The following is a 25,685-nucleotide window of genomic DNA, read 5'->3' on the forward strand; positions in this document are numbered from 1 at the left end:
GAGGAGGGTGGCCTGTTCCTTTAAGAGGAAGATACCAAGTGCTTTCTTGTTTATACCTTCTTCCTCGGTTCCCAGATGCTAAAAATAGTAGAGCAGAGAGACGAGGGTGGAGATACCTCTCCTTCGGGCGAGGGAATCCCCCACAGAAGCAAGCCGAGGAGGGACTGCATGGGGGGCTGGGCTGACTTGTGGCCACCCCCCCCAGAGATGGTCCAGTCTCAAGATGGCCGCCACCATGAAGAAGGCGGTGAGTGGGGCGCTCCGGGGGTTTGGGGCTTTGGGCAGGGGCGTCGGGAGCTCGGGTGGCCAACATCTGGGGACTACAAGGGACTGAAGCCGGCGAAGGGTACGCGGAGGATCTGGGCTCTTGGGGAGCGTCGGCCTGCTGGATGTGGCCCTCGGTTCGAGGGGCCCGCTCCCGGAGCCGCCTCGTTCCCCTCCTCCCCCACTCTCCCGCAGGGCTTGGGGGGCGTTAGGTATGAGGCCGGGGCTCATCCTCGGGCCTGTGCGAGGTCGCGCGTCTGGAAGTGCCTCGGGGGCATAATCAGGAACCAGGGAAGGGCCCTTTGGCTCCCCCTTTTCTCCTCATCTCTGGATTTCTGGGTCCCCTGAGGACTCAGCCTGGCCCGGGGGGAGGGCCACCCTCACTTGAAGGAGAGGGGAGGGGAAGGGAGAGCCCAGGGCGCATGTGCAGCGGCGTTACCTGCCTGTCACTCCTTGGCGCCTTGGGGGTCTGGGGAGTGGGGTGGAGCAGGGACACATCCTTGGGATATATGGCAGGTTCTCTTTGGGGAGCTGGAGAGACCGGAGGGGAGGGGGGAGAGGCTTGGATCAAGTTATTCCTATCCCAGGACCGTCTCCTGTTAGGTTTTAGAGTTGAAGGGGTCCTTAGAATATAGAATGGCAGAGCTGAAAGGACCATGGTGGTTATCTGGTCCAGGAGTTCTTAACCCTTTTGTGTGTCTTGGATCTCTTTGGCAGTGTGGTGGGACCAGTGGACCCCTTCTCAGATTAATGTTTCTAATAATAATTGGCATTTATGTAGCACCTTAAGGTTTGCAAAGGGCTTAACACATCTTATTTGATCATCACTACAATGTTAGGCGGGTAGGTATTGTACTGTTGTTATTCTCATTTTACAGATGAGGAAATTGAGGTAGACACAATGTGACTTTCTGGTCACAAAGCTTGTGTCTGAGGCCTGATTTTGAACACTAAGGGCAGTGCTTACATAGGATTACAAAAGAAACTAATTGTATCTATCTGTCTATCTGCTCACTGGATCTTGTGATAAGGACCCTTGATAGTCCCACTTGCTCATTATACAGATAAGGAGACCCAGAGTGGGGGAGTGAATTGTCCAAGGTCACTGAGTAAGTAGGAAAGCCAATATTTATTTTGGCCACTGGTGTGTGAATTTAGTGTTAAGCACAAATTTAGGCCCAATTGTCCTCCCAAAGGAAGCCTGAGTATTTAAAAGGGGAAAAAATTATATGTATATATAGGACATTGAGAGGACCTGAGGACTTTGTCACCAACTTTAAAGCCTAATCTTAGTCTGTTAGGGATTATTTTCCCCTTTGGGGAAGTTGGGATTGTTACATTTCATGGTAAAAGTGAGATTCATTCCAGTGAAATGTATGGGAAAGAATGATTTACTTGGATTTGATAGACTGGGTTTGAATTCTGACCCTGACACCTAATCAGGCAGTAAGCATGCAGTATGTGCAGGTGCTTATGATAAAATGACAAAAATAAATTGTTCCCATTCTTGAAGGGCTTATAGTCCATCTGGGAAGACTGAATGTACAGATCTATCAGTCAGCAAGCATTTATTAAGCATCTACTCTGCTCTGGCAGTTGGAAGGATCAGGAAGGGTTGCCTTTAGAAGTTGGTTTTGAGCTATTTCTTGAAAAAAGTGAGTTAGGTGGAAGATATAGTGCCATGTGTGGAACAGAGAGAAGGCTGTTTGGTTGGATGGCAATATGAAGGAGGGAGAATAATATCTAATTAGGCTGGAAAGATGGGATTTGGCTGAGTTGTGAAGGACTTTAAATACTAAACATATAAGTTTACATTTTATCCTGGGGGCAATAGGAAGCAGTCACTGGACTTCATTGAGTAGGGGAGTGACATAGTCAGCTCTACACTTCAGGAAAATCACTTTGGCAGTTATGTTGGTGAATATGAGTAAGAAGTTTGAGGCAGGGATACCAATTAGGAAACCCAACTTTGTAGTATAAACAAATTAGATTCAGTTTGGCAGGGACAAGCAAAAGTCACTGGAGGAATCATTATATCTAGAGCTAAAAAGGACTTCAGAGACCATCTGGTTTAGCCCCCCTCATTTTACAGATGAGAGAACTGAGGCCCTTAACCTCCCTAGGTTAAGTAACTTGTCCAAGGTCACACAGGTAAAGGCTTCATCTCTGAGGTGATAGGAGTTGTTTTAAGTAAACTCAGGATGTGAGGAAGTAGTGCATTTCAAGTATGGTCAGATGGCTTCTGCAAAGGCAGGGAGATAGGAAATTGAATACAATGGATGAGGAATAGCTGGATGGTCAGTTAGAATGTCTTAATTGGAGGAATGCATAATAAAGCTGGAAAGAATATCGGAAGCCAGGTTGTGAAAGGCTTTAATTGCCAAACAGTGAAAGGAAAGTGGAGGAATCTATTGTTTATCATCTTTTCAAGCAGTTAAGTCACAAAGGGCAGAAGAGATATATAGGAAAATATATATGGGGGTTGGAGGAGACATGTTTGTAAGCAGTAGGGAAGGAGCCAGTAGACAGGGACAGAGTGAAGATAAGTGAAAGAGTAGGGATAACATAGTGAGCAATCTGTTGGAGGAGACCTGATGGAATGGTATCACTTTGGCAGTTGAAGGAGTTAGCCTTGGAAGGAGTAAGGTCACCTCTTCATGTAATACAGGGGTGAAGAAGGAGATAGTGGCAGAAGACATTTGAGTGATAGAAATCAAGAAGAGAAGAGAGTTCACAGTGAATGGCCTCAATTTGTTTTGTAAAATATGAGGCAAAGTTCTCAGCTGAGAGAGTGTAGGGAAGAAGGAACTTTGAGAGATTTGGGAGGGTATGAAAAGGTTTGGAAGATCATCTGTGGAGAGTGGGATAGTGAGTTGATAAGGTAGGTATAGTAGGATTGCCTTGCAGTGGTGAGGGCCTAGTTGAGGTGGTATAACCTAAATTTTAGATATAATCAAAGTGGTTGAGTGATTTTCTCCACCTTCATTCAGTAGCATGTGTGTAGGATTGGAGGTGGTGCATAGTACAAGGTCCAAGACTGGGGATTGGCAGAGGAGCTTGTGACTGAAGAGGACAGTGTAAAGTTGAACTGGTTTGTCTAGGGGTTAAGATGAGGAAAACAGGGAGAGTGACAGATGCAGGGGAGATGGTCTGGAGAGAACTGAAGGGTTAAGGGATTGGAAGTCATGGAGTGGACAAAGAGAAGGGTTTGGTAAGAGAAGGTAGAGGGATAATTAGAAAGACAATAGATTTTGGTCAAATAAGGGAATTTTGTGATTCTCAAACATGGAGACAGTACATTTATGTGTGATGGCAAGATCAAGGCTATGACCATCTTTGTTTATGCCTGAAATGGGATGAAAGTCATGGGAAGTGAGTAGTTTGAAAAATATAATGGGGAATGTAAGAGTGTTTGAAGGAGAATCAATATGTTTATTGAAGTCACCTAGTATAAGGGCAGGAGATGCAGAAGAGAGAAAAATTGTGAACCAGGTACCAAACTCATTGAGAAAGGAAGGGGAGTGACCTGTAGGTCTACAGATAGCAGCTACCAGGCTTTTGATTGAGTGGTAGATATAAATTACATGACTTCGAAGGAGGAGAGGTTACTGAATGATAGAGGTAGGGGGAGAACCAAGGGGAATAAGGGAAGGCACAGCCAGTATTGGAAAAGATGACCAGGAAGCTGCATCATCAGTGGGGAGTCAGATTTCAGTGATAGCTAGAAGATGGAAGGAGTGGGAGAGGAAAAAATTTAGGGGAAGGGGGAGGTTTGTTGCCTCTGTAGTAAATAGCAAAAGAAGGATTTGAATCTATGATCTCTGACTTCAAAGCCAAATACCTTTTTTGCCATACTTACTGCCTGTCATATTAGATTGGGGTGTGTGTGTGTGAAGAAATCATAAATGGGGATGGGTATGATTGCCAGAATAATCTGCCAGAGTAGATAGCAGGCAGTGAAGATAGCAGGTCAAGGACAGAAGTAGAGTAGTTGGCCTTGGTGAGGACAAGCACCTCTTCATCAGAGACATGAGTAAAGGACTTGAGAATGGGGAGATGAGATTAAAGGGGTTTTGTGATGTAAAATAGAGAATGAGAAGGCTCAGAGTGAATGGCCTCTTTTCAGTCAAATATGTTCTCTGCCTAAGAGGATGTGGAAAAGAAAAAAAGGTTTGGAAAGGAAAAAAGGTTTGGCATAGCTGTCTTGAGAAATGATTTAGAATCAGCAAGGGAGGGGTGAAAGGATTAATGACTGTGAGGTTGAGCAGATTATTTAACCTCTTGTTTTATTTTATTTCTAGGTGAAGTGAGGATAATACTTGTACTATCTATTTCACAGTATTAGGGGTGGAGGGAGAGGAAAACATTTCTTATATTGAAGGTATTGACTTTATTGCCATGATATGCAACTTCACATCAGAGGTAGCATGGTATAGTGTACAGAATTCTGCACTTGTAGTCAGGAGGACCTAGGTTCCATTTCTGCTACTGATAGAAGCTGTGTGACAGAAAGTATTGGCTTATCTTAGCCTCAGTTACCTCTTCCGTAAAAATGGGATAATACTATTAGAACCTACCTCACAGGGGCTGAAATAAAGTAATGGATATTAAACACTTTGTAAACTTTAAAGCAGGGCATCTAGGTGGCGCAGTGGATAGAACGCTGGGCCTGAAGTCAGGGAGACCCGAGTTAAAATTCCACCTCAGACACTTACTAGCTGTGTAACCCTGGACAAGTCACTTAACCCTGTTTGTCTATCTGTAAAATGAACTGGAGAAGGAAATGGCAAACCACTGCAGTTATCTTTGTCAAGAAGACCTTAAATAGTTTCATGAAGATTCGGACACAACTGAAAAATGACTGAATGATAAACTTTAAAGTACTATGTAGTTGTAATTTTTATATATACCTCTCCCAATTCCATGCATTTTCACTGGTCATCTCTCATATCTATAATGGAATGTTTTACCTCTTCATCTGTCCCTCCTAGCTTCACTGACTTTGTTCAAGTCTCAACCAAAATTCCACCTTTTACCTAGAAGCGATTCCTCACCCCCCCTTAATATTTGTGCTTTCCCTCTGTGCTTATCTCTAATTTATCCTGTATGTAACTTGTTTGTATTTTGTCTCCCCAGTTCCATAGTAAGCTTGAGGAGAGGGACTGGTTTTTCTTTCCTCTGTATCCCCATTATTTATCACAGTGCCTGTTGCATAGTAGGCATTTGATAAATTCTTCTTGACTTGTTGACTGTTAGAATTCTGTGCTTAGTCTATTTTGTTAACAAATACTGAGCTAGTCCTTATGCTCAATCTATTTTCAGCAAACATTGAACTAGACAATATACAGGACACTAATGATGCAAAGAGTTCTGAAAGTAGTGGGTTTAGAGGCCTGGGACAAACCATTTAGCATCTTGTCCTATAGACTATATAATACCCTGTACTCTTGGCTCTGAGATTGTTTGATTCTGTGACATTGTCTCTGCCTGAGGAATGTACAGTCCAATTGGAGAGGGAGATCATATACATAAAAAGATCAAAAGTAGTAGGTCTAAAGGTACATAGACTTTTTAACATGTTAAAACTAACCCTGTGATATATTTAGCAATGATCTCTCTCCTGAACTCCCACCCTAAATCAACTACTTGCTGTGGGACATCTCCACTTGGAAGACCCAATTACATCTCAAACCAGTCATGTCCAAATAGAACTCATTTCCTTCAAAACCCATTCCCTTTCTGTACTTCCCTATTTCTTTTGAGGGTACCATTATGCTTCCAGTCACTCATATTCAATTTCAAAGTCATTCTTCTCTCCCTTATTGCTCTTCAATCCATGCTCATTCATGTTGATTCTCTCCAGTCACATGTCTGCCATTCTATTTCAAGCCTCATTACATGTTACTTGAACAATATAACATTAGGTTCCTAATTAGTCTCCTTGTTTCTAGTGTCTTCTCTTCAATCTATTCTTCACATAGTTTTCAAATTAATATTCCAAAAATACAGTTCTGACCATATTACTCCTTCTTAAAAATCATCAGTGGTTCTCTCTTGCCTCTATAATGAAATAGAACTTCCTTAGCCTTCCATTTAAATTTCTCCACAATTAAATTTCTGTCTGTCTTTTTAGACTTACTACATATGAATTCGCTTTATAAACTCTACTCTCCAGCCAATATGGTCACATTCTCTTAACCTGACATGTTATTTCCTTTGCACAGGCTATTTTCCCACATACATGGAATGCGTTGTCTCCTCATGTCCACTTTATAATATTTCTAGTTTCCTTTAACGCTCAGCTCAAATCCCACATTCTACTCTTTCCTGATTTCCTTCAGTTATTGCTTTCTTCTTCTTGAAATTACTTTGTATTTCCTTATTTGGTCTCATATTGTATGCAATCTTTTCTTAACATTTAATTTTCAGTATTATTCTTACTTGCATTTTGTTATGATTTCTCCGACTTTTGGGATCTAGGCCTCTAGGCCTGTCATAAGTTGAATGATTATTAGAATTGATGCTCAGGAAATGTTAAACAGAAATTCCTGTGCTAGTTAACTTGTAACTACAAGTTATATTCACATCTTACTTTGTTTCCCCTTCGCAAAAAACATCCTCATCTTGTATTTGCTTTTTATGGCACAAATCACCATCATATCTTAACTTTTTAAAGTATATGTATTTTGGGACATCCTGTCTTAGTGCAATAAAATTTTTAGAGTTGAAACAGCAGACAGAATTTCAGATATGCTGTGTGGCGAGCAGGCAAGCAAAAAGCCTTTATTTAGCACTTAGTATGAGCCAGGAACTATCCTGAGTGCTGGGGTTCCAAAAAAGCCAAAAACAGCCCCTCCCCTCAAGCAACTCAAATTTTAATGGAGTCAACATGCAAACTACTATGTACATTCAAGATATATGTGTGTACACATGCATACATATATGTGTGTGTGAGTATGTGCATATATACATATACGCATATGTATATACATACATATATACACACACATATATAAAATAGCTGATGATAGTCTCAGAGAGAAGTAGCTTTGGGGGGGGCAACAAAAGCTTCTTGCAGAAAGGGTTTTAGCTGAGATGTTTGGGGAAGCTAGGAGGCATAGATGAAGAGGGAGAGTATAACAGACATGGGGGATAGCAAATGAAAATGGACAGAGTTGGGAGATGGCAGTGTCTTGTGGGAGGAACAGCAAAGAGTCCAGTGTTACTGTATTGTAGAATATATAGAGGGAAGTAAAGTAAGAGACTACTAGAAAGTTAGAAAGGGGACTATGTTTTGAAGGGTATTAAAAGTCAAACAGGATTTTTTTTATTTGGTCCTGTGGGTAATAGGCAGCTATTGGAATTTATTAAAATTTAATAAATTATTAAATTTATTAAATAAAAATTAAATTTGTTAAATTAATGAGAGGGTGATATGGTCAAGACCTATGCTTTAGGAAGATCACTTTGGTAGATGAGTGGATCAGAGTAGGGGGGAGACTGTGTGGTACAGCTGCCCAAAAATAACACTCGAGATTTTCTAGGTATAAAGTGAAAGATTTGTTACGTTCTCCTGAGAAGCAGGAGGTGTGCTTCCTCTGGCAGTCCCAGCGAAGTGAGGGAGGCAAGGCACAAAGGCCAGGGCAAAGGTTATATAGCCCTAATGCAGAGATACCCACCTACCATTGGCTTTGAATTCCCATTGGACAGGAATTTCAGCCTTACAATCTAAAGCCGAAAATCTACCCCAGAAACAAGAAACCACATTATAATACTACCAATCCTAGCTATTTATCCTTATTTAGTAATTAGCCATTACCTAATGCTGATGTAACAATACAAATCATGTGATTTCTAGGAAACTGAAACTTAGGCCTATTCAGGTTAGTGTAACCAACCTCGAGTTTGCAACAGTTTAAGACATTGCTACACTCAGTCCATCTGAGAGATCTCACATTGTTTACATTGTTTTACTCAGTTAAAAACCAGAGTCTTGACAAAAATTTGCAAAAAGGAGAGATCTCTTTATTGACTTTCTCGAGAAAGTGCACCCCCATGCTGCCTAAGCTGCCCCCAGAGTGCGAGTGCTCTTTGTTTAAGGCAAGATTATATAGACCCTAACGCAGCAGCCCACCCTAACCCCCTTCCCGTTGGCTCATTGACTGAGCCTCAGGTATACAGTCTATTCGTGTAAAAACTACCCCAGTAACAGAGAGAACAAAGAGGTATGGAAATTATGTTAGCATGTTCCCCTTTTCGGGGCCTCACAGTTTCAGCAGCCTTTTACAAAAAACCAAGGTCATATAACTAGCTAGAGGATGAGATAGGATGCTCTTATGGCTCAGGAATTTCTGCTAACACTATCTAAGAGTAGGGGAGGGAGAAGGCTAGGGATGGGGGTCTTGTATTCTGAGGGGTCTTCACTTAGTGTTGGTACACATGTGTACCACTCAAAAGCAATAATACCAGAACCATTAACAAGAACTAATGACCCTTTGAGGAGGCTTCACTTCTGAGAGATCATCTCTCACAAGACTAAGGTCAGAGAGACCAACCAGAAGACTATAGCAATGGTCAAGTTGTGAAGCAATAAAGGTCTGCACCAGAGTCAGAGGAGAGAAGGGAGTGCATACAGGAGATGTTGTGAAGGTAGAATCAACAAGACTTGGCAACTGATTTGATATCTAGGATTAGTGAGAGGATAACACTTAGGTTGCAAGCCTGAGTGGATGGTTGGATGCTGATGCCCTTTACAGTAATAGGGAATTGAGGAAAAAAGGAGGGTTTTTCATTGAGGGGTACATAATGAGTTAAGCTTTAGATGTATTTATCTATGGACATCCACTGTAAGAAGTCCAAGAGTTATGCAGATATGAGACTAGAGGACAGGAAAGAAGTTATAGGGCTGGATATGTAGATCTAATAATCATCTGCATAGGAATTGAGGCAACCAGGTGGTACAGTGAAGAGAGCTTTGGCCTTGGAGTCAGGAAGATAGGTTCAAATCCTATCTCACAAAATAGCTGTGTGACTAGGCAAGTTTCCTCATCTGTTAAATGGATAATGTGAGATAAAATTTATAAAGCACTTTGTAAATCTTAAAGTGCTATATAAGTGCTATTGTTGCTATTATTGAATATAATTGATCCATGAGAATGGATGAGAACACCAAAAGAAATAGTATAGAGGGAGAAGAAAAGAGGATCTGTGGGGAACCTTGGGAGATATTCACAGCTTGCATGACATGGAAGAATATTAAGCAAAAAAAAACAGAGAAGGAGTTGTCAGGTACAAGGAGAATCAGGAGAGATCAGTGTTACTAAAAACTTAGAAGAGAATGTCAAGGAGAAGAGAGTGATCAACATTGTTAAAGGTTCAGAGAGGTCAGGAAGGATGAGGATTGAGAAAAGACCAGTAGATTTGTAAATTAAGAGATCATTGTAACCTTGGAGAGAACAGGTTCAGCTGAATGATGAGGTCATAAGCCAGGCTGCAGAGGATCAAAAGAGTGAGAGGAAAGGAAGTGGAAGCAATAATTATGAACAGCCTTCTCAAGAAGTTTAACCAGAAAAAAGAGGAGAGCTATGGGGTAATTATAGCAGGGATGGATAGATCAAGTGAAAGTTTTTTAAGGATAGGGAGGAGACTTGAATTTGTGTGTAACACAGGGAAACAGCTAGTTAGTAGACAGAAAGATTGAATAGAGAGTAAGAATGATAGAGGGAGCAACCTGCTGAAGAAAATGAATGGAATAGGTGCATACAGACAGCTTTGCCTCGGCAAGGAGAACAGCCACCCTCTTTATGTTAGACAGGGGTGAAAGATCAAAGAATGGGAGAGGACATCTGAGTGATTTGAGATGAAGTGGTGGGGATGAGAGAATCTCTCATCAAATGGCCTCATTTTTTTCAGTGAAATATGAAGCAAGATTCTCAGCTGAGAAGCTGGAGAGCCATGGGAGATTTGAGGAGGGATGAAAAGGTTTGCAAAAACCACTTTGGTGAATGGGGTATTAAGGAGTTATAAAAGGATTGCCTTAGTAACTTTGGCAGTGGATAGTGGAAGTAATTCAAGATTGAGGCTTTGTAGAGCTTAATCAGTGATAGCATTGGGAACAAATGACTTGAGATTAGAGGATAGTATAAAGTTGAACTGGTTCATTGAAGGGGAAGGGAGGAGAGTGAAACCAGTGCAAGGGTGATGGTTTGAGAAAAACTGGGGAAAAGAAAAGTTAAATATAACATTGAGGATGAAGAACAAGATGTGAATCATAAGGCAGAGAGAAAGATGGAATGATCAAAGATTATGATCAGATAAAGGAATTTCAGAGTTTGTGAAAATGGAAGCAGAACATTTATGCTCAATGGCAAGATTAGAGACATGGCCTTATCTGTGTGTAGCTGAGGTAGAGTTGAGGGGTAGGTCATGGGAAATGAGTATGTAATATATATATGAGCATATAGGCAGTATGTATCCATTATTAGTCCTTGAGAATTAGAGATTTCTACATTCCTTTTTTGATTGTGAGGTTAGGTAGGAAGTGTAACTGATTTCCTCCCTTTTTGTGGTATGTCTTAATAATTCATATGAAACAGATAACTGAGGTGATTAAAGCATTATGCTTGATATATGTGTGGGCCACTTAGCTGTTATTTATCTGTGAGTATAGACTTTAAGCAATTGTCTCATGAATACATTCTGGTTGATCACAACAGACCAAGAAAAATAATGTATATGTATTATTACAAATCCATTATTGCTCTGCAAGTAACAGTGTCTTTCCTTTTAAAAATGGTTTGTTAGCATACCATTCAGATATAGAAAGTAGTGTGGTGGACCTAAGTTTGAATCTCAGCTCTGCCTCTCAGTAGTTGTGTGACTGTGGTCAAAGCATTTGACCTATTTGAGCCTCAGCTTCTTCATTTGTAAGAGGAGGGTTTTGGACTAAATGGCCTTTAAGGTTCCTTCATACTTTAAACTTGTGATTCTATAATTTCTAAGGTGTTCTCTAGTTTTATATTCTTTGGTACATCCTCCATTCACAAATAATTGGAGAGGTACTTGCTTAAATGACCAAGTAAAAGAACTCTGGATTTAGTTATCTGCCTCTTAGGAATTGTACTGCCTTTTGGGGGGGCCCCCCTCATTTTAAGCTACAACTTAGACATGTGTTACTTAACCAAAAAACCCCCAATAAAACTTCAGAAAAGATTGTTTTAAAAAACAATTTCTTGTTTGTAAGTAGAGTGCTTGGGGTACATTTTCCCATAGAAATTATATTATAGAACTTCCAGGTCACATGAGCAACAAGGTGGAAGACTAGACATTTTCTCTGATCCCCACAACCTCTCAGACCTCTCCAGAACAGAAAATATGTGCCAAAGACTGAGCAACTTCAGCTGTCTCCATGGTTTAGGATACCCAGAATCCAAAAGAAGGTTAAAAAGCAGAACAAAAAAACCCAATGAACTGAGCTCACTTGGCACTTTCCCCCGCTCTTCCCATGCTACCAAGCCATTAGGCTGTACCAGCAGATTAAAGGATATGACACAGGCTTACAACAAAACTAACACCTAAATCCTAGTGTTCCCCCCCTTAGTGCTGTGGAGACTCCCTGGCTTTAGGCTGTGGAATTTTGCTGAGTCAAGGTCAGCCATCTTGGTCAGAGCTCTTCAGAAGCAAAAGTTTACTGGGGCCTGCAACCTGGAAGAACCAGCATTGCAAAGCTCTGACCTGCCAGTGCTGGGGAAAACAGTGCTTCACAGCTCTAAACTTCTGGCTCTGGGCCAGAGATTTGAGGTAGAGAGGTATGATGGGTAACCAGTAGAGGATACCTTTTGTGTGGGGTACTGTACAGCATTCCACCAAGCCTGAGGGAAAGAGCACAGCATCTAACTGAAGCCAGTTCTGATTGTCCAGAAGCCAATTGGGACAGAGACCTAGGTTGGTGAAACATGAACCATGAACTGTTGTTTCCCTGTGTGGGAGGACCCTGAGATGCTTTCAGATCCAGCCCCTGAGGAAACCATAAGCAGATGGGAGGGAGTCAGACAGTGAATGAATGATAAGGAAAATAAGAAGAAAAAAGATTGAAATTACTTTTGACTTTCCATATAAACAGATAAATCAACAGGGAAAACAGTAATGAGAAGCAAATAGGACCTTCGGATCTAATAAACAAATTCAAGCATTTGTGAATAAATACTAGAAGCCAAAGGAAAGTGATCCAACACTTGATGATACAGAGGACCTTGTAGAATTTCAGAAGAACATGGAACCACAACATACTGTTCCATCGGTTGTTTTTTAAAAGAGAAATGAGAATTGATAGCAGAATTTGTGCTCCACCCAGGAGAAATAATGAACAGAATAGAAAAACTGGAGTCTGCAGTGGCAAGCCTCACCATAGAAACAAAAGAGAGAATAATAGGTTATGAATGCAAATACACAGGAGTGAAGGATAACCTACAAGAAGAGAAGAAAAAAAATCACATTAAAAGAAAATGTGTGCACTATGCAAGCAAAACCTACTGACCTTGAAGACAATATATAGAAACAACCTAAAGATCATAGATCTCCAAGAAGAACACATAGGATAAAAAAAAATCTTAACAACATGATGAAAGAAATATTAATAGAGAACCTCCCAGAAATTCTAACCATAGAAAATGAAATTCCAATCAAAAGAATTCACAGAACATCTCCAGGAAAAATAATAAGTTCTGCAAGTCATCTGGAGAAAGGCCTTAAAATACAAAGAAAAGGACATTCAAATAATGTCTAGACCAGGAGTGGGGAACCTGCGGTCTCAAGGCAACATGGCCTTCTAGGTCCTTGTGTGCTGCAGCCTTTTGACTGAGTCCAAGTTTTACAGAACAAATCCTTTTATTAAGGGGATTTGTTGTGTGAAGTTTGGATTCAGTCAAAGGGCCACACTTGAGGACCTAGAGGGCCACATATAGCCTTGAGGCTACAGGTTCCCCACCCCTGACTATTCTCAGTCCTTTAGAAAGAAGGAAGATGAAGTGGAATAATGTATTGCAAAGAGTAGTAGAATTCAGGAAGCAGCCCTAGGGTGACCTAATCTGCGAATTTGCACTTAACCATTCAAGAAAAAAAAGGTGGACTTTTGATAATAAATAAGAGTTTGAAACTTTTTTGGAAGGAAAACCAAAACTGAAGAGTTGATTTACTCTTTGAACACCCTAGACAATAGAAGTGCAGGAGAAGTGAATGTAGGAGGCAAGGACTGCAACAGCAGCACAGTGATGACAGTAAGAGACTTCTTTCTAAATGTACTTGAGGAGACAAGGGTGAGGGAATCTTGTAGAGTTAAGGTGAAGAGGAAGATGGGGGCATCAGGGACAGAACTTGGTGTTGCCCCGCCTAAAGATGAATCAGTGCTTGTGTGTGTGTGTGTGTGTGTGTGAGTGTGTGTGTGTGTGTGTGTGTGTGTGTGTGTGTGTGTGTGTGTAGGGGACTACATTACAATATGAAAGGGTACATAGAAGAGAGATAGTGGAGCAGGGGTATAGAGAAGAGTCTGTGATGCACTGAGGTCAAATCAAGGGCTAGCAATGAGGGGAAGGTGACTTCTGTGGTCTCAGAAAGAAAAGAGTGTACAGGGGAGTGGGTGAAGTTCTGGGGAAAAGAGAAAAAAAGGAGGCAAAGGATGGAGGCCTTACTGTGGAGGTGGAAAGAGATTCCACTGATGAATGCTATGGGTGTAAAGAAATGTTTGGTGAAGAAAAATGAGGATTTTAGACTAGATGGGGTCTAAGGGATTTGGTGCTTGAAAAGTCTGCTTATACTATATATTGGGAAGGGGAGATGGAAGTTGGAATCCTTAGGGGCAACTGGCACCTGGAGGAGCAGGAGAGCACAGACATAGGGTGGATTTTTCCAGGCAAATGGAGAAAAAAATGTCTATAAGGGAGAGTGTAAATCAGTGGTGGGCTACGTAATCAGGATGTAGTAGGGAAGGGGCCCGATCTTGGGGCAGTGTCTTTCAGGCACCTGCAATAATTGGCATTGTTATAGGACTGAGATACTATGGAGAAAAGGAATCCAGCCCCTCAAGGCAGTGGCAGAAAGTGCCTTGAAAAGAGAGCCTCTGATGGATACCTTTGGAAGCTTTGATTGCATGAAGAATACAGAGCAAAGAGAGAAACTAGATAATTATAAAGGTCTTGAATCAGAGAATGAGGGCAAGAGAAGATGGATAATGAAAAGAGTGAGAGAAATCTTTTTTGGAAAAGTGTACAAAAATGAAATTAAGAAACAAAAAATACCTTAATGAACAGGATTAGTTCAAGGGGAGGAGAGGAAAGGAATCTTCTTAACTGAAGGAAAAAGAAGAAGAAATTTGTAACTAGATAAAAGCAGGAGAGAACAAAAAAGAAACTAAAAAAAACCCTAAAGGGAAAGGGATAACAAATAAGAAGACGGAATTAGAGATGAGAGAAAGAGAGCCAGCGGGAACAGGGCCACCTTAAAAAAGATTAAGTCACTGAAAGAACATAATGTGTTTATAAGTAGGAGGGGGAAAATCATACCTTGAGAAGAAGAAACAATTTTAGAGACAGTTGGAGGAAAACATAAATCTGATTCTTATGACTTTAAATATGAATAGATTAAACAATCCAATAAAACAGATTCAAAAGAATAACAGATTCAGTCAGTTGATCAGCATTCATTAAACACCTACTATGTGCCACCTACTAAGTGCCGCACATACAAAGAGGCAAATGATAGTCCTTACTCTCAAGGAGCTTACAGTCGAATGGGGGAGACAAGATACAAACAGGTATATACAAGACAAGTCAGATACAGGATAAATAGGAAATAATTAACAGGAGGAAGGCACAGTAAGTAAGAGAGGATGGGTCAGGATTCCTGTAGAAGGATTTTAGTTAAGACTTAAAGGAAACAAAACCCTACAATCTGTTGCTTATAAGAAAAACATTTTGAAAACAAAGACATACACAAAACAAAACTGAGGGCATGGGGGAAAAAAATTTACTGAGGATCTGTTGAATCCAGAAAAGCTGGAGTTACCATCATGCTATCAGACAAAGCAAAAACATTCAAAAAATAAAAAGAGATAAGCAAGGAAGCTATATTATGCTGAAAGGAACCATAGGAAACAAACCCACATCAGTAATAAACATATGCTCTAAGTGCCTCAACATCCAGATTCATAAAGGAAACATCTGAGTTCCGAAAAGGCATAGACAATAACACCATAGTGACTATAGACTTACGTATTTCTCTGTCAGTTTTGAATAAATCTAAGAAAACTATAAACAAAAGGGAAAACACAGAACTGAACACATTTCTGTGGAAACTAGAGTTAAATGACTCATTCTGGGACAGCAAAAAAATATATGTATGTATGTATATGCATTTATTTAGGTATATACATATACACATATACATACTACTTTTATAAAAATTGACCATATATGAGGGCACAGAAATATTGCAAACAAATGTAAAAAGGCAGAAATAGTTATAGACTATAATACAATTAGAATAGAAATTGCTTCAAATGGAGGCTGAACAATGAGATCTTAAACAATGAGTGGTTCTCAAAGAACAAATCACAGAAACAATAACTGTAAGAGAAGATAATGATGAAATGGCATATCAAAATTTCTTGATTGCTGCTAAAGAAGTCCTCAGGGGAAAAATCATAAACTTACAATTATATACTAACAAAATAGAAAAAGAGGATTAATGAACTGAATATGCATTTAAAAAAATTAGAAAATGAAAAACAAACCTAAAATAAGCACAGCAGAGGAGATACTAAAAAATTATATGGGAAATAAATAAATTGGAAACAAAACTCTCATACAACTGATAAATAAAACTAAAAGGTGGTTCTTTGAAAAGACTAATAAAATTGATGATCCCTTAAGTAATCTGATTAAAAATAAGAGAGCAGAAAATCATATCAATAAAAGAGCAAATGAGCAAGGTGAAGTCATAAAAACAGAAGAAATAAAAAGAACAGTCAGAACATATTATACAGTGTTATATGCTAACAAAACCGAGAATACAAAGAAATGGAGGAACATTTTTAACAATATAAAATACTTAAACTACCAGAGGACTAGATAGAGATCTTAAATAACCTGGTCTCAAAACACAAAATAGATCTAACTGTGAAGGAACAATCAAAAGAAAAAAAAAACCAAACTCTTGGTCCCGATGTATTTACAAGAGAATTCCATTTTACTTTTATAGTTAGGACTTAAACTTCACTAATTATTCTTAGAAATTGAGAAAGAAAGAACTCTACCAGAATCTTTTTATGAAACAATGTAGTCCTAATACTTAAGACAGGGAAAAAGAAAACCCAGGCCAATATCATTAATAAACATTGACTCAAAAATTTTAAACAAAATCCTGTCAAACAGGCAATTGCAATTTATCCAAGAAATCGTTCAATATGATCAAATGGGATTTATGCCAGGGATACAAGGATAGTTCAGCATTAGGAAAACAATTGGCATAATTAATCATTAAAAACCATAACATTCAAAACCACATCATCATTTCAGTAGTTGAAGGAAAACTTTGAAAAGTTTTTTTTAAACTTTTACCCTTTTGTAAATGAAAATCATTTATCTAAAACTAAAAGCCAGCATCATATATAATAGGGGTATACTAGAACCTTTTCCAATAAATACGGGAATGAAGCAAGGATGCCCACTTTCCCCACTTCTGTAATTCTAGAAATGCTAGCAATAGCAATAAGACAAGAGAAAGTAATTACAGAAGGAAAGAGCAGATAAAACTTGTTTGCTGATGATATGATGGTTTACTTGGAAAATTCCAGGAAATCAGCAAAGGTACTAAATTTAGACAGTTGCTTCAGCAGATTTGCAGGCTTGTAAAATAAATCCACAAAAATTAACAACATTTCTGTATGATAATGACAAGACACAAGAGGCAAAATAAAAAGGCAAATCCCATTCCAGGTAACTACAAAATGTATAAAACATCTGGAGATCAGTGTCCCAAAGCACATAAAAGATTTGTAAAGATTTCATTACTAAGTCCTTCTTAAGGAAATAAAGGAACAAGTTTAGCTGGAGGAATATTCAGTGCCCATGGCAAGGCTGTGCCAATATGATAAAAATGGCAGTCATACCAAAATGAATTTATACTTTTAATGCTATACTAATGAAATTACTAAGGCAATACTTTACAGAACTTGGTAAAATAACAAAAATTCATTTGGAAAAACAAAATAACTAGAACATTAAGGGAAATGATGAAAAGAAATAAGGACAAAGTGGGAATACCACTTCCAGATCTCAAAGTATATTATATAGCAACAGTCATATCATCTGGTGTTGTTAATGAATAGAGAGATTTATCAATGGAACAGATTAGACCAGGAGAATTGTAAACAACAGAACTCAATAACCCAGTGTTTGATCAAGTAGAAACCTAAATTACCTAGGGAAATATTTACTATTTGATAAAACAACAACAGTAACAACAAAAACTGCTGGGAAAACTGGAAAAGTAGTCTAGCAGAAATTAGGCTTAAACAGTACCTTACACCACACTCCACAGTACATTCTAAATGGATATGTGACCTTAATATTAATGATCATACTATTAACAAAATTAGAAGAGAAATAGATCATATACTTCTCACAGCAATGGGTAAGAGATGTATTCTTAACAAAGAAGACAGGAAATTACAAAAAGTAAAATAGATAATTTTGATTCATTGAAATGGAAAAGCTTCACACAGATAACATAACATCTAGAATTAGAAGAAAAGTGGTGGGATGGGAAAAAAATTCTTTGGATCAAATTTCTCTGATAAGGATTTGATATCCAAGATATATAAACAATTATTAAAAATATGAGTTACAGCCATTCCCCAGTAGATAAATGGTCAAAGAATATGAACAAATAGTTCTCAAAAGAACTGCAAAGTATTCACAACCACATAAAAAAATGCTTCAGATCACTAATAACAACAAAAAAAATGTGAATCAAAACAACCTGAGGTTTTACTTCACGTCCTGCAAATTGGTAAAAATGACAGAAAATGTTAACAGGAGAGTTGTGAAAAGATGGGCACATTAATATATTGTTGGTGAAGCTGTAAAATGGTACCACCATTTTGGAAAGCAATTTGGAATTATGCAAATAAAGTGACCAAAATGTCTCTATCCTTTGAACCAGAGATTCTGTTACTGGGCTTATTATACCCCAAAGAAGCCATCAATAAGAAAAAATTCCCTATGTGCTCTAACATAGTTATAGCAGCATTTTTTGTGACAGCTAAGAATTGGAAACAAAGTAGATGTCCATCAGTTGGGGAATGGCTAAACAAATTGTTGTTTATGACTGTAATGGAATATTATTGTGCTATAAGAAATGATGTCTGTGATGAATACAGAGAAGCATAGAAAGATCTATATGAACAGATGCAGAGTGAAGTAAGCAGAGCCAAGAAAACAATATACAGTAACTATAGAAATGTATATTGAAACAACAATGACACCAAAAAATTAAAAGTAAATAAAACAAAATAATAAAGATCAAGCAGGACTTAAAAGAGTATCAAATGAGAAAATACTCCCAGTCTACCCCTTTGTAGAGGTGGGAGGTCCATATTTTGTACATTTTTTGGTTCTTTTGTGCAAATTGTTTTATTGGACATATTTTGGTTCTTTTTCAGTGTATTGATTATGTTGACTTTTTCCTCCTGAAAAAATTACTGTTTGCCGTATAAGATGACTATGGGAAGGAGCTAGGGAAGAATATGTGGGATACTATGGTGATGTGAAAAACAGAAAATAATAAAAACTTATTTTTTAAGAAATATAAAGAGGGATTAAATAGGTACAGAAGCTTATCTAATGTACTATGCCATTGTGTCTTGAGCAGGAAAGTTTTTGTAGGGGAAAGAAAAATATTTTCTACCCCTTTTCTTATTGTGGAACCTGTTTGTAGTCTTAGTTAAAAGTTTGCTTTGCTACCATCTGTAGAAACAGATCTGTATCAACCAAATGTTCTCCAGTTTTGCTTGACATCAGTAATAACTATTGCTTCTAACAGATTTGATCATTAAACATAAGTGATTCAATTTACTTTGATAAATATTTCTTACACATTTTTCTGCATCAGTTTTCTACTTTTTTGTGCACGAGCCTGTTGGACTCTTAAGGTGGTATGCATCCTTTCATCCTTTCCTGTGAGACTGCACTGTGCATGCCTGCTTTAACTTCCAAGTACTCCAAAATTACTTTCCCCCCTCCAAAAAAAAAAAAGGTGAGAGAGAAACCCTCCTCTAGCTTTTTTGGAGCTTTCTGCTAAGCGTTTGGAGGCCAGCAGTATGTGTGAATTAGTTCATTAAAAAATGTGAATCTGCTCTTGAAGTAGGTATTTGCATTTTTAAAGATTATGTTTGTTAATTTAAACTTTTAACTGTTGGAATTTCAGACTGAGTAATAAAGTAAATTTAAACATTTCAGGTTGTATGGGGAAATGAGTATGGTTGGACAAGGTCCCTTTTAAAAGCTAATATTGTGATTCTCTCCCAAAGGCCATCCGTGCCTGAGAACCTGAGTCTGCCATGAATTTCTTCATGTGTTATTACTTTTAGGCCCTATGGATTCTTTAAAAGTTTCAGCTTCTTCCTTCCCACCTACCTATCCTCAACTGTTGCCCCTTTTCTCCACCCCACTCCCCCTCTCCCATACAGGTAACTAGACCATTAATATGTATGGGACAAGTAAGTCAAGGGCTGCTAATAATTTAACTTCTTAGTGACAGATGTGCCAGCATTTTTAAACATTTCGAACATTAATAAAAAGCACTGATGCAATAATTTCACTGATACTTTATAAATAATGAAAAGGCTTTAAAACTTGTAACTATTTTTAATTGTGGAAAAAACCTTGAAGTTTATAATGGCTTTTCGCAAAAAACAATTTTTTAATATATTATTTGTTAGAAATTTTTCATTGGTAATTGGTAATTCAATTCAACAAGTATTTATTAAGTACACACTTAATATGTGCAAGATACTATGTTAGACTCAGGGTACAAATAAAAAGAAACAATTCCTTCCCTCAAGTACCTTTCTATTGTAGTAGAAGGGATACAACTTGGACATAGATAGGAATACAAGGTAACTTGGCGCATAGTATGCTACCACCTGGGGAATCAAGAAAGATTTCAGTTAGGACATGAACCCTTTGCCAGATATTTGAGGAATCTAGCAATTCTAAGAAGTGGAAGCAAGGAAGGAATACATTTCAGGCATTGGGATAACCTAGACCTCCACAGAAACATAAGATGGAATGTCCAGTTCTGGGAGCTTGGAAAATATTGAGGAGACCAATTTGGCTGCATTGTACAATATATGAGGACAGCAGTATGAAATATTTAGGTAACAAACATCTGTTTGTCGTAGAGAATCATAGATTTAGATCTGGAAAAGAATTTAGAGATAATTTAGGCCAGGGGTGGGGAACCTGTGGCCCTTGAGACCACATGTGGCCCTCTAGATCCTCAGGTGTGGCCCTTTGACTGAATCCAAACTTCACAGAACAAATCAAAGTTTGGATTCAGTCAGAGGGCCACAGTTGAGGACCTACAGGGCCACATGTGGCCTTGAGGCTGCAGGTTCCCCACCCCTGATCTAGGCTAATACCTTACCGCCTCATTTCACAGGCAAGAAAGTAGACACAGAAAGATTCAGTGATTTGCCAAAGGTCCTACACAGGTAGGATGTATCAGAAACAGAATTCACACCTAGGTCCTCTTGCTTCAAATCTAATAGTCTTTCAGCTTACCCTTGGAACATACTTTTATAGCCATTATAGTATCTTAGGGTATTAATGTTTTTCATTTATTAGTTTATTAGTGTTATTTTGCAGTCATATGGCAGTTAAGAGTAGAATTGACAAAAATTAGCTGCATTTCTCTGAAGATTTATTTGTGTTTTTGTACAGAGTAATCAATCCTCTGCCTCCCTTCCCCTTCCCCTCACTGGATCAAGTACAGTAGGGTGCACCCCATATATCTCACTGCCACTTTGAGCCTCTCCCCTTGACACTAGCACTTATCAACAACTTCTTTTGAGATTCATTCCACTATTTCATTTTATCCAGTTCCTTATAGTGGTGATCTACCAAACTCTACATCATTCTCCTTCACTTAAGGGGTTTAGTACTTAGTTTATAGTCTTTTTCTTCCTTTTCTCTTGTCCTCATACCTGGAGTCTTCAGTGTACATATTGCTGTCCTTTGGCTTCCCATTTCATTAGCCACACACAAAAAAGGTCAGATCCTTGATTGGATCATTGGTAATCTCTGTAACTCTGGAATTCCTTTTTCTGACCACAGTTTCCTATCCTTAAATTTCTCTTTCTGCTTCATACCTGCTAAACTTATCCTGCTTTCTGTAACTCCTAGTTACTTTGCCCCTCCCTGCTCCCCTGTTTCATCATCCCTTCTCTGGCATTACTTTTCTCCTTCTGCACTCTTAACTCTATAGTTTAATTATATTGTCTTCTGCCTTTGAATGCTTTGCAGCTTCCCCCTTAACCAACCATTGTGGCTCATGCCTTACTAAAACCCCACCCTGGGTTGATATCACCATCTGCTTTCTCTGCTCCTCATGAGCTTCTGAAATAGATGTTACACAGCTCTGCTGACTGAATTTATCATATTTAATAATATGATATTAGATAAGGTATTAGATATGAAATTATGATATTAGAGAAATATTTTCTCTAATCTTAGTGGAGACCCACTGCTACATGGGAATTCTTTATTCTTACCTGATTGACTTTCTTAATCCTCACTTAAATCTTTTTTTCCCTTCTATACTATCTCCTCTCACACCCTGCTTTATTAAAAATTAATCTAGATGGCACAGTGGATAGAGCACTGGCCTTGGAGTCAGGAGGATCTGAGTTCAAATCTGGCCTCAGACACTTGATACTTACTAGCTGTGTGATCTTGGGCAAGTCACTTAACCCCAACTGCTTGGAGGCCCCCGCCCCCTCCCCCTCCCAAAAAAATTAATCAACAGGCATTTGCTAAGTGCTTATTAATTGTTAGACACTGTGCTAAGTGTTAGGAATAGAAAGAAAAAACAAACAAAAAGGGAAAATAGAGTCCATGAATCATGACCTGCTTCTTCCTTCTTGGCTCCCATCCTCCACCTGATATGCTGCCTCATTCCCTTTTCTCTCTTTGTTCTGGTCTGGAAAATGTAGCTCTTCTTGTGAAGGCTAATCATCTGCTCATTCCCTTGTTCCTTCTGTTCTCTGTGAACTTTGTCCCTTCATCTCTGCCTGTTCATCTTGGTTCTCTCATCTTTAGTCTCTCTTTATCTCCTTAATCCTTCCTTGTGGCCTACAAACTTGAATAGATCTGTCTTTACAAACCAATCAAACAAAACTCCTTCACTTGACCTTCATATCCTCACATGCTATTATCCTATGACCCTTCTTCACTAACAACCAAATTAATAGCAAAAAAAAAGCTGTCCACACTCTTTGCCTACATTTTCTCACTTCCCACTCACTTTTGTTGAACCTGGCTTCAGCTCCACCACTTGACTGAAACTGCCATTTCTAAAGTTATCAACAATCTTTTAGTTGTAAAATCAGTTAGCCTACAGGTTTCATCCTTTTTGACATCTGTAGTTTTTGAAACTGCTTGCCTACCTCCTCCTGCATACTCTATTCCCTATTTTGTTTTTAATTGCTTTTTCCCGATTCTTTTCATATCTGTCTAATCCTTCTCAGTTTTCTCTCCTGAGTCATCATCCTCTTACAGCATTACTGTAGGTATCTCTCCCTTCCAGGTTCAGTCTAATGGACTCTTCTTTTCTTTCCACTCATTCTTACTTGGTGATCTCATCAGATCTCATCAGTTTTTTTTTTTCTGTGTAAATTACCTCCAAATATGTATTCCCTGCCTTGTTCTTCTAAATTTCAGTTCTGCATCACCAACTGCTGGCTGGTACGTGTCTACTTGGATGTTGTATCTGTACATCTCAAACTCAACATGTCCAGAATGTAATTCCTTCTCTCCAAATCTATACTTCCAAAATTTCCTTTTTTTGTCGAGGGTACCAGTATCCTTCCATTCACCTAGTTCCAAAGTCTCTTAAGTCATTCTTGACTTTTCTCTTTCCCTGAACTCCCTTATTCATTTAGTTGCCAGGTCTTGTCAGCTTGATGTTTACTACATCTCTTCTCTCCCCCAAAATCACTACATTATTTTAGGGCCTTATTAACTCTCACATCTGGTCGTTGCAATAACTTCCAAATAGATTTCTTGTTTCCAGCCTGTCCCATCTCTGATCCACAGAGCTGTCAAAATGATCTTCCAAATGTACAGGCATGACCATGTCACCCTACTGCTCAAGAACTAGAAGTACTTCCTTATTGCCTCTAGGGTAAAATCAGTATAAACTTGACTTACCAGCTTGACATTTAAAACCTTCCACAGTCTGATTCCAGGCTAACTTCCCAAACTTATTTCATTTATTCCCCTTTATGTGCTTTATGTTCCAGTCAAATAGTCTGACTTAATGTTTTTTGAACTTGAGGTTCTATTTCATGATTCTGCATCTTCACATTTTTACACAGGATGTCCCTTATGTGTGGAACACATTTTCCCCCATCTCTTTAGCCTCCTACTATCTTTTGAATCATTCAAGGCTCAAGTATTTGTGGGGAGCTTTTCCTGGTCCTTTTAGTTGTTTATACATTCTACTGTCTCAAAATTAACTTGTCCTTTCTTATTTGTATAAGTGTATCTCTTCTGCCTCCTGGAACGTAAGCTTCTTGAAGGCAGGGACTTTGATTCTCAGTTCTTGAATATAGAAGTCACTTAATATTTATTGAATTAAATTCTTCCTATCAAATATGGGGGAGGAAATAGATAATTTAAAACTTATAGAATAAAATAATAGTTTATGGTACTTCTTCACTGATTAAAATAAGTTGTTTTATGGAAAAAAATAAAAAATTTGTTTTTCAGGCTGCAGAAGATGTCAATGTTACTTTTGAAGACCAACAAAAGATTAACAAATTTGCACGGAATACTAGTAGAATCACAGAACTGAAGGAAGAAATAGATGTTAAAAAGGTATTAGGAAAATATTTAACTTCATAGTTGGAAAACTGAACGTAATTTTAGTTTTGCATTATAGCTTTTTTTTTTAATACTTTGAACTCAGAATCTGAATGTAGAAATCTAGAGGAAATTGTGGTGTTGATATCTTGAATAAAGTTTCACTTTTAAAATTGTCTTAAAAGTTGATCATTTAGGATTTTATTTTTACATTTAATTTTTGATTACCTTTGGAGATATAATCGTTTATAAACTAAAACCCCATTGTGTCAAAATGAAAGTTACTTGCTACTTGTATTTGCAATAGTTAATATAAAAATTCTCCTTTTCACTGTTTCTCTTGAATTTATAGAAACAGCTTCAAAATTTAGAGGATGCTTGTGATGATATAATGATGATGGATGAAGATTCTTTAATGATTCCCTATCAAATTGGTGATGTTTTTATTAGCCACTCTCAAGATGAAACTCAAGAAATGTTGGAAGAAGCTAAGGTATGTTAGGAATCTTTGTGTGTGTGTGTTTTTGTTTGCAGTATAATTCTAGACATTATGTTTTTGTATATTGATTTAAAATTGACCATTATATCTTTACTTCTGAAATAGTTAAGCATTTAACCATTACTTATTTCAAGGCTCTTAGTTCTGAAAATGGTGATATATTTGAATCTAATTACCAAATTGCTATGTTGTTCATTTGCTTCTCATAAGTCTTAACTTTTAAATCTTTTAAATCTTGTTTCTGGTATAGTTATTCAGAAATCACCTAACAGTAATTCGAATGGAATTGCTACTAACCAGTTACCTTTTCCTTTTCCAGAAAAATTTGCAAGATGAAATTGAAGCATTAGAATCCAGAGTTGAATCAATCCAACGGGTGTTAGCTGATTTGAAAGTTCAGTTATATGCAAAATTTGGGAGCAACATAAACCTTGAAGCAGATGACAGTTAAAAGTTTTCTAAATATAAATTTTTTATTTGTTTAATAAACTTGAGTATTGGTAACAGTGAATTCCATTCTTCATATGATGTTGAAATGAAATCATTTTTTCTTTAAAAAAATTTCAGTCTTTTATTTAATGAAAACTTGCCTATTTTCACATGTCTTGCTTATTTATTTTATATTTTTTAAAGAAAAAGCAGTATACCTCTGTGTATTTTGCATAATAATTTCAAGATTAGGGTCTTTATGTCCTGTTTATTAAAGTCAGTTAAGCAATGTTTGTATGTTTCTATATTATCATTTAGAATTTTTAATTTCACATTTTTATTTACAGGGTTAATTA

The 25,685-nt window shown here is 38.1% G+C and overlaps 1 protein-coding gene across 1 annotated transcript; it reads left to right on the plus strand.

Moving 5' to 3' along the window:
* The first annotated feature begins 5 nt into the window (after positions 1-5).
* PFDN4 (prefoldin subunit 4) lies at positions 6-25,411 on the plus strand. Its single transcript, XM_020984256.2, has 4 exons — positions 6-247; positions 24,309-24,416; positions 24,754-24,894; positions 25,220-25,411. The coding sequence occupies exons 1-4, from the start codon at positions 224-226 to the stop codon at positions 25,349-25,351; spliced, it is 405 nt and encodes a 134-aa protein (XP_020839915.1). The 5' UTR covers positions 6-223; the 3' UTR covers positions 25,352-25,411.
* The last annotated feature ends 274 nt before the right edge of the window (positions 25,412-25,685 follow it).

Source organism: Phascolarctos cinereus, unplaced genomic scaffold (assembly GCF_003287225.1).
Source record: "Phascolarctos cinereus isolate Bilbo 61053 unplaced genomic scaffold, phaCin_HiC Scaffold_2;HRSCAF=192, whole genome shotgun sequence".
NCBI classification, from domain to species: Eukaryota; Metazoa; Chordata; class Mammalia; order Diprotodontia; family Phascolarctidae; genus Phascolarctos; species Phascolarctos cinereus.

Excerpts from the sequence above, each read along its gene's own strand:
- PFDN4 (XM_020984256.2), top strand. The coding sequence starts at position 224 with ATGGCCGCCACCATGAAGAAGGCG. Across the intron at positions 24,417-24,753 it reads AAGAAATAGATGTTAAAAAG|AAACAGCTTCAAAATTTAGA; the intron begins GTATTAGGAAAA and ends TTGAATTTATAG. Across the intron at positions 24,895-25,219 it reads AAATGTTGGAAGAAGCTAAG|AAAAATTTGCAAGATGAAAT; the intron begins GTATGTTAGGAA and ends TTCCTTTTCCAG.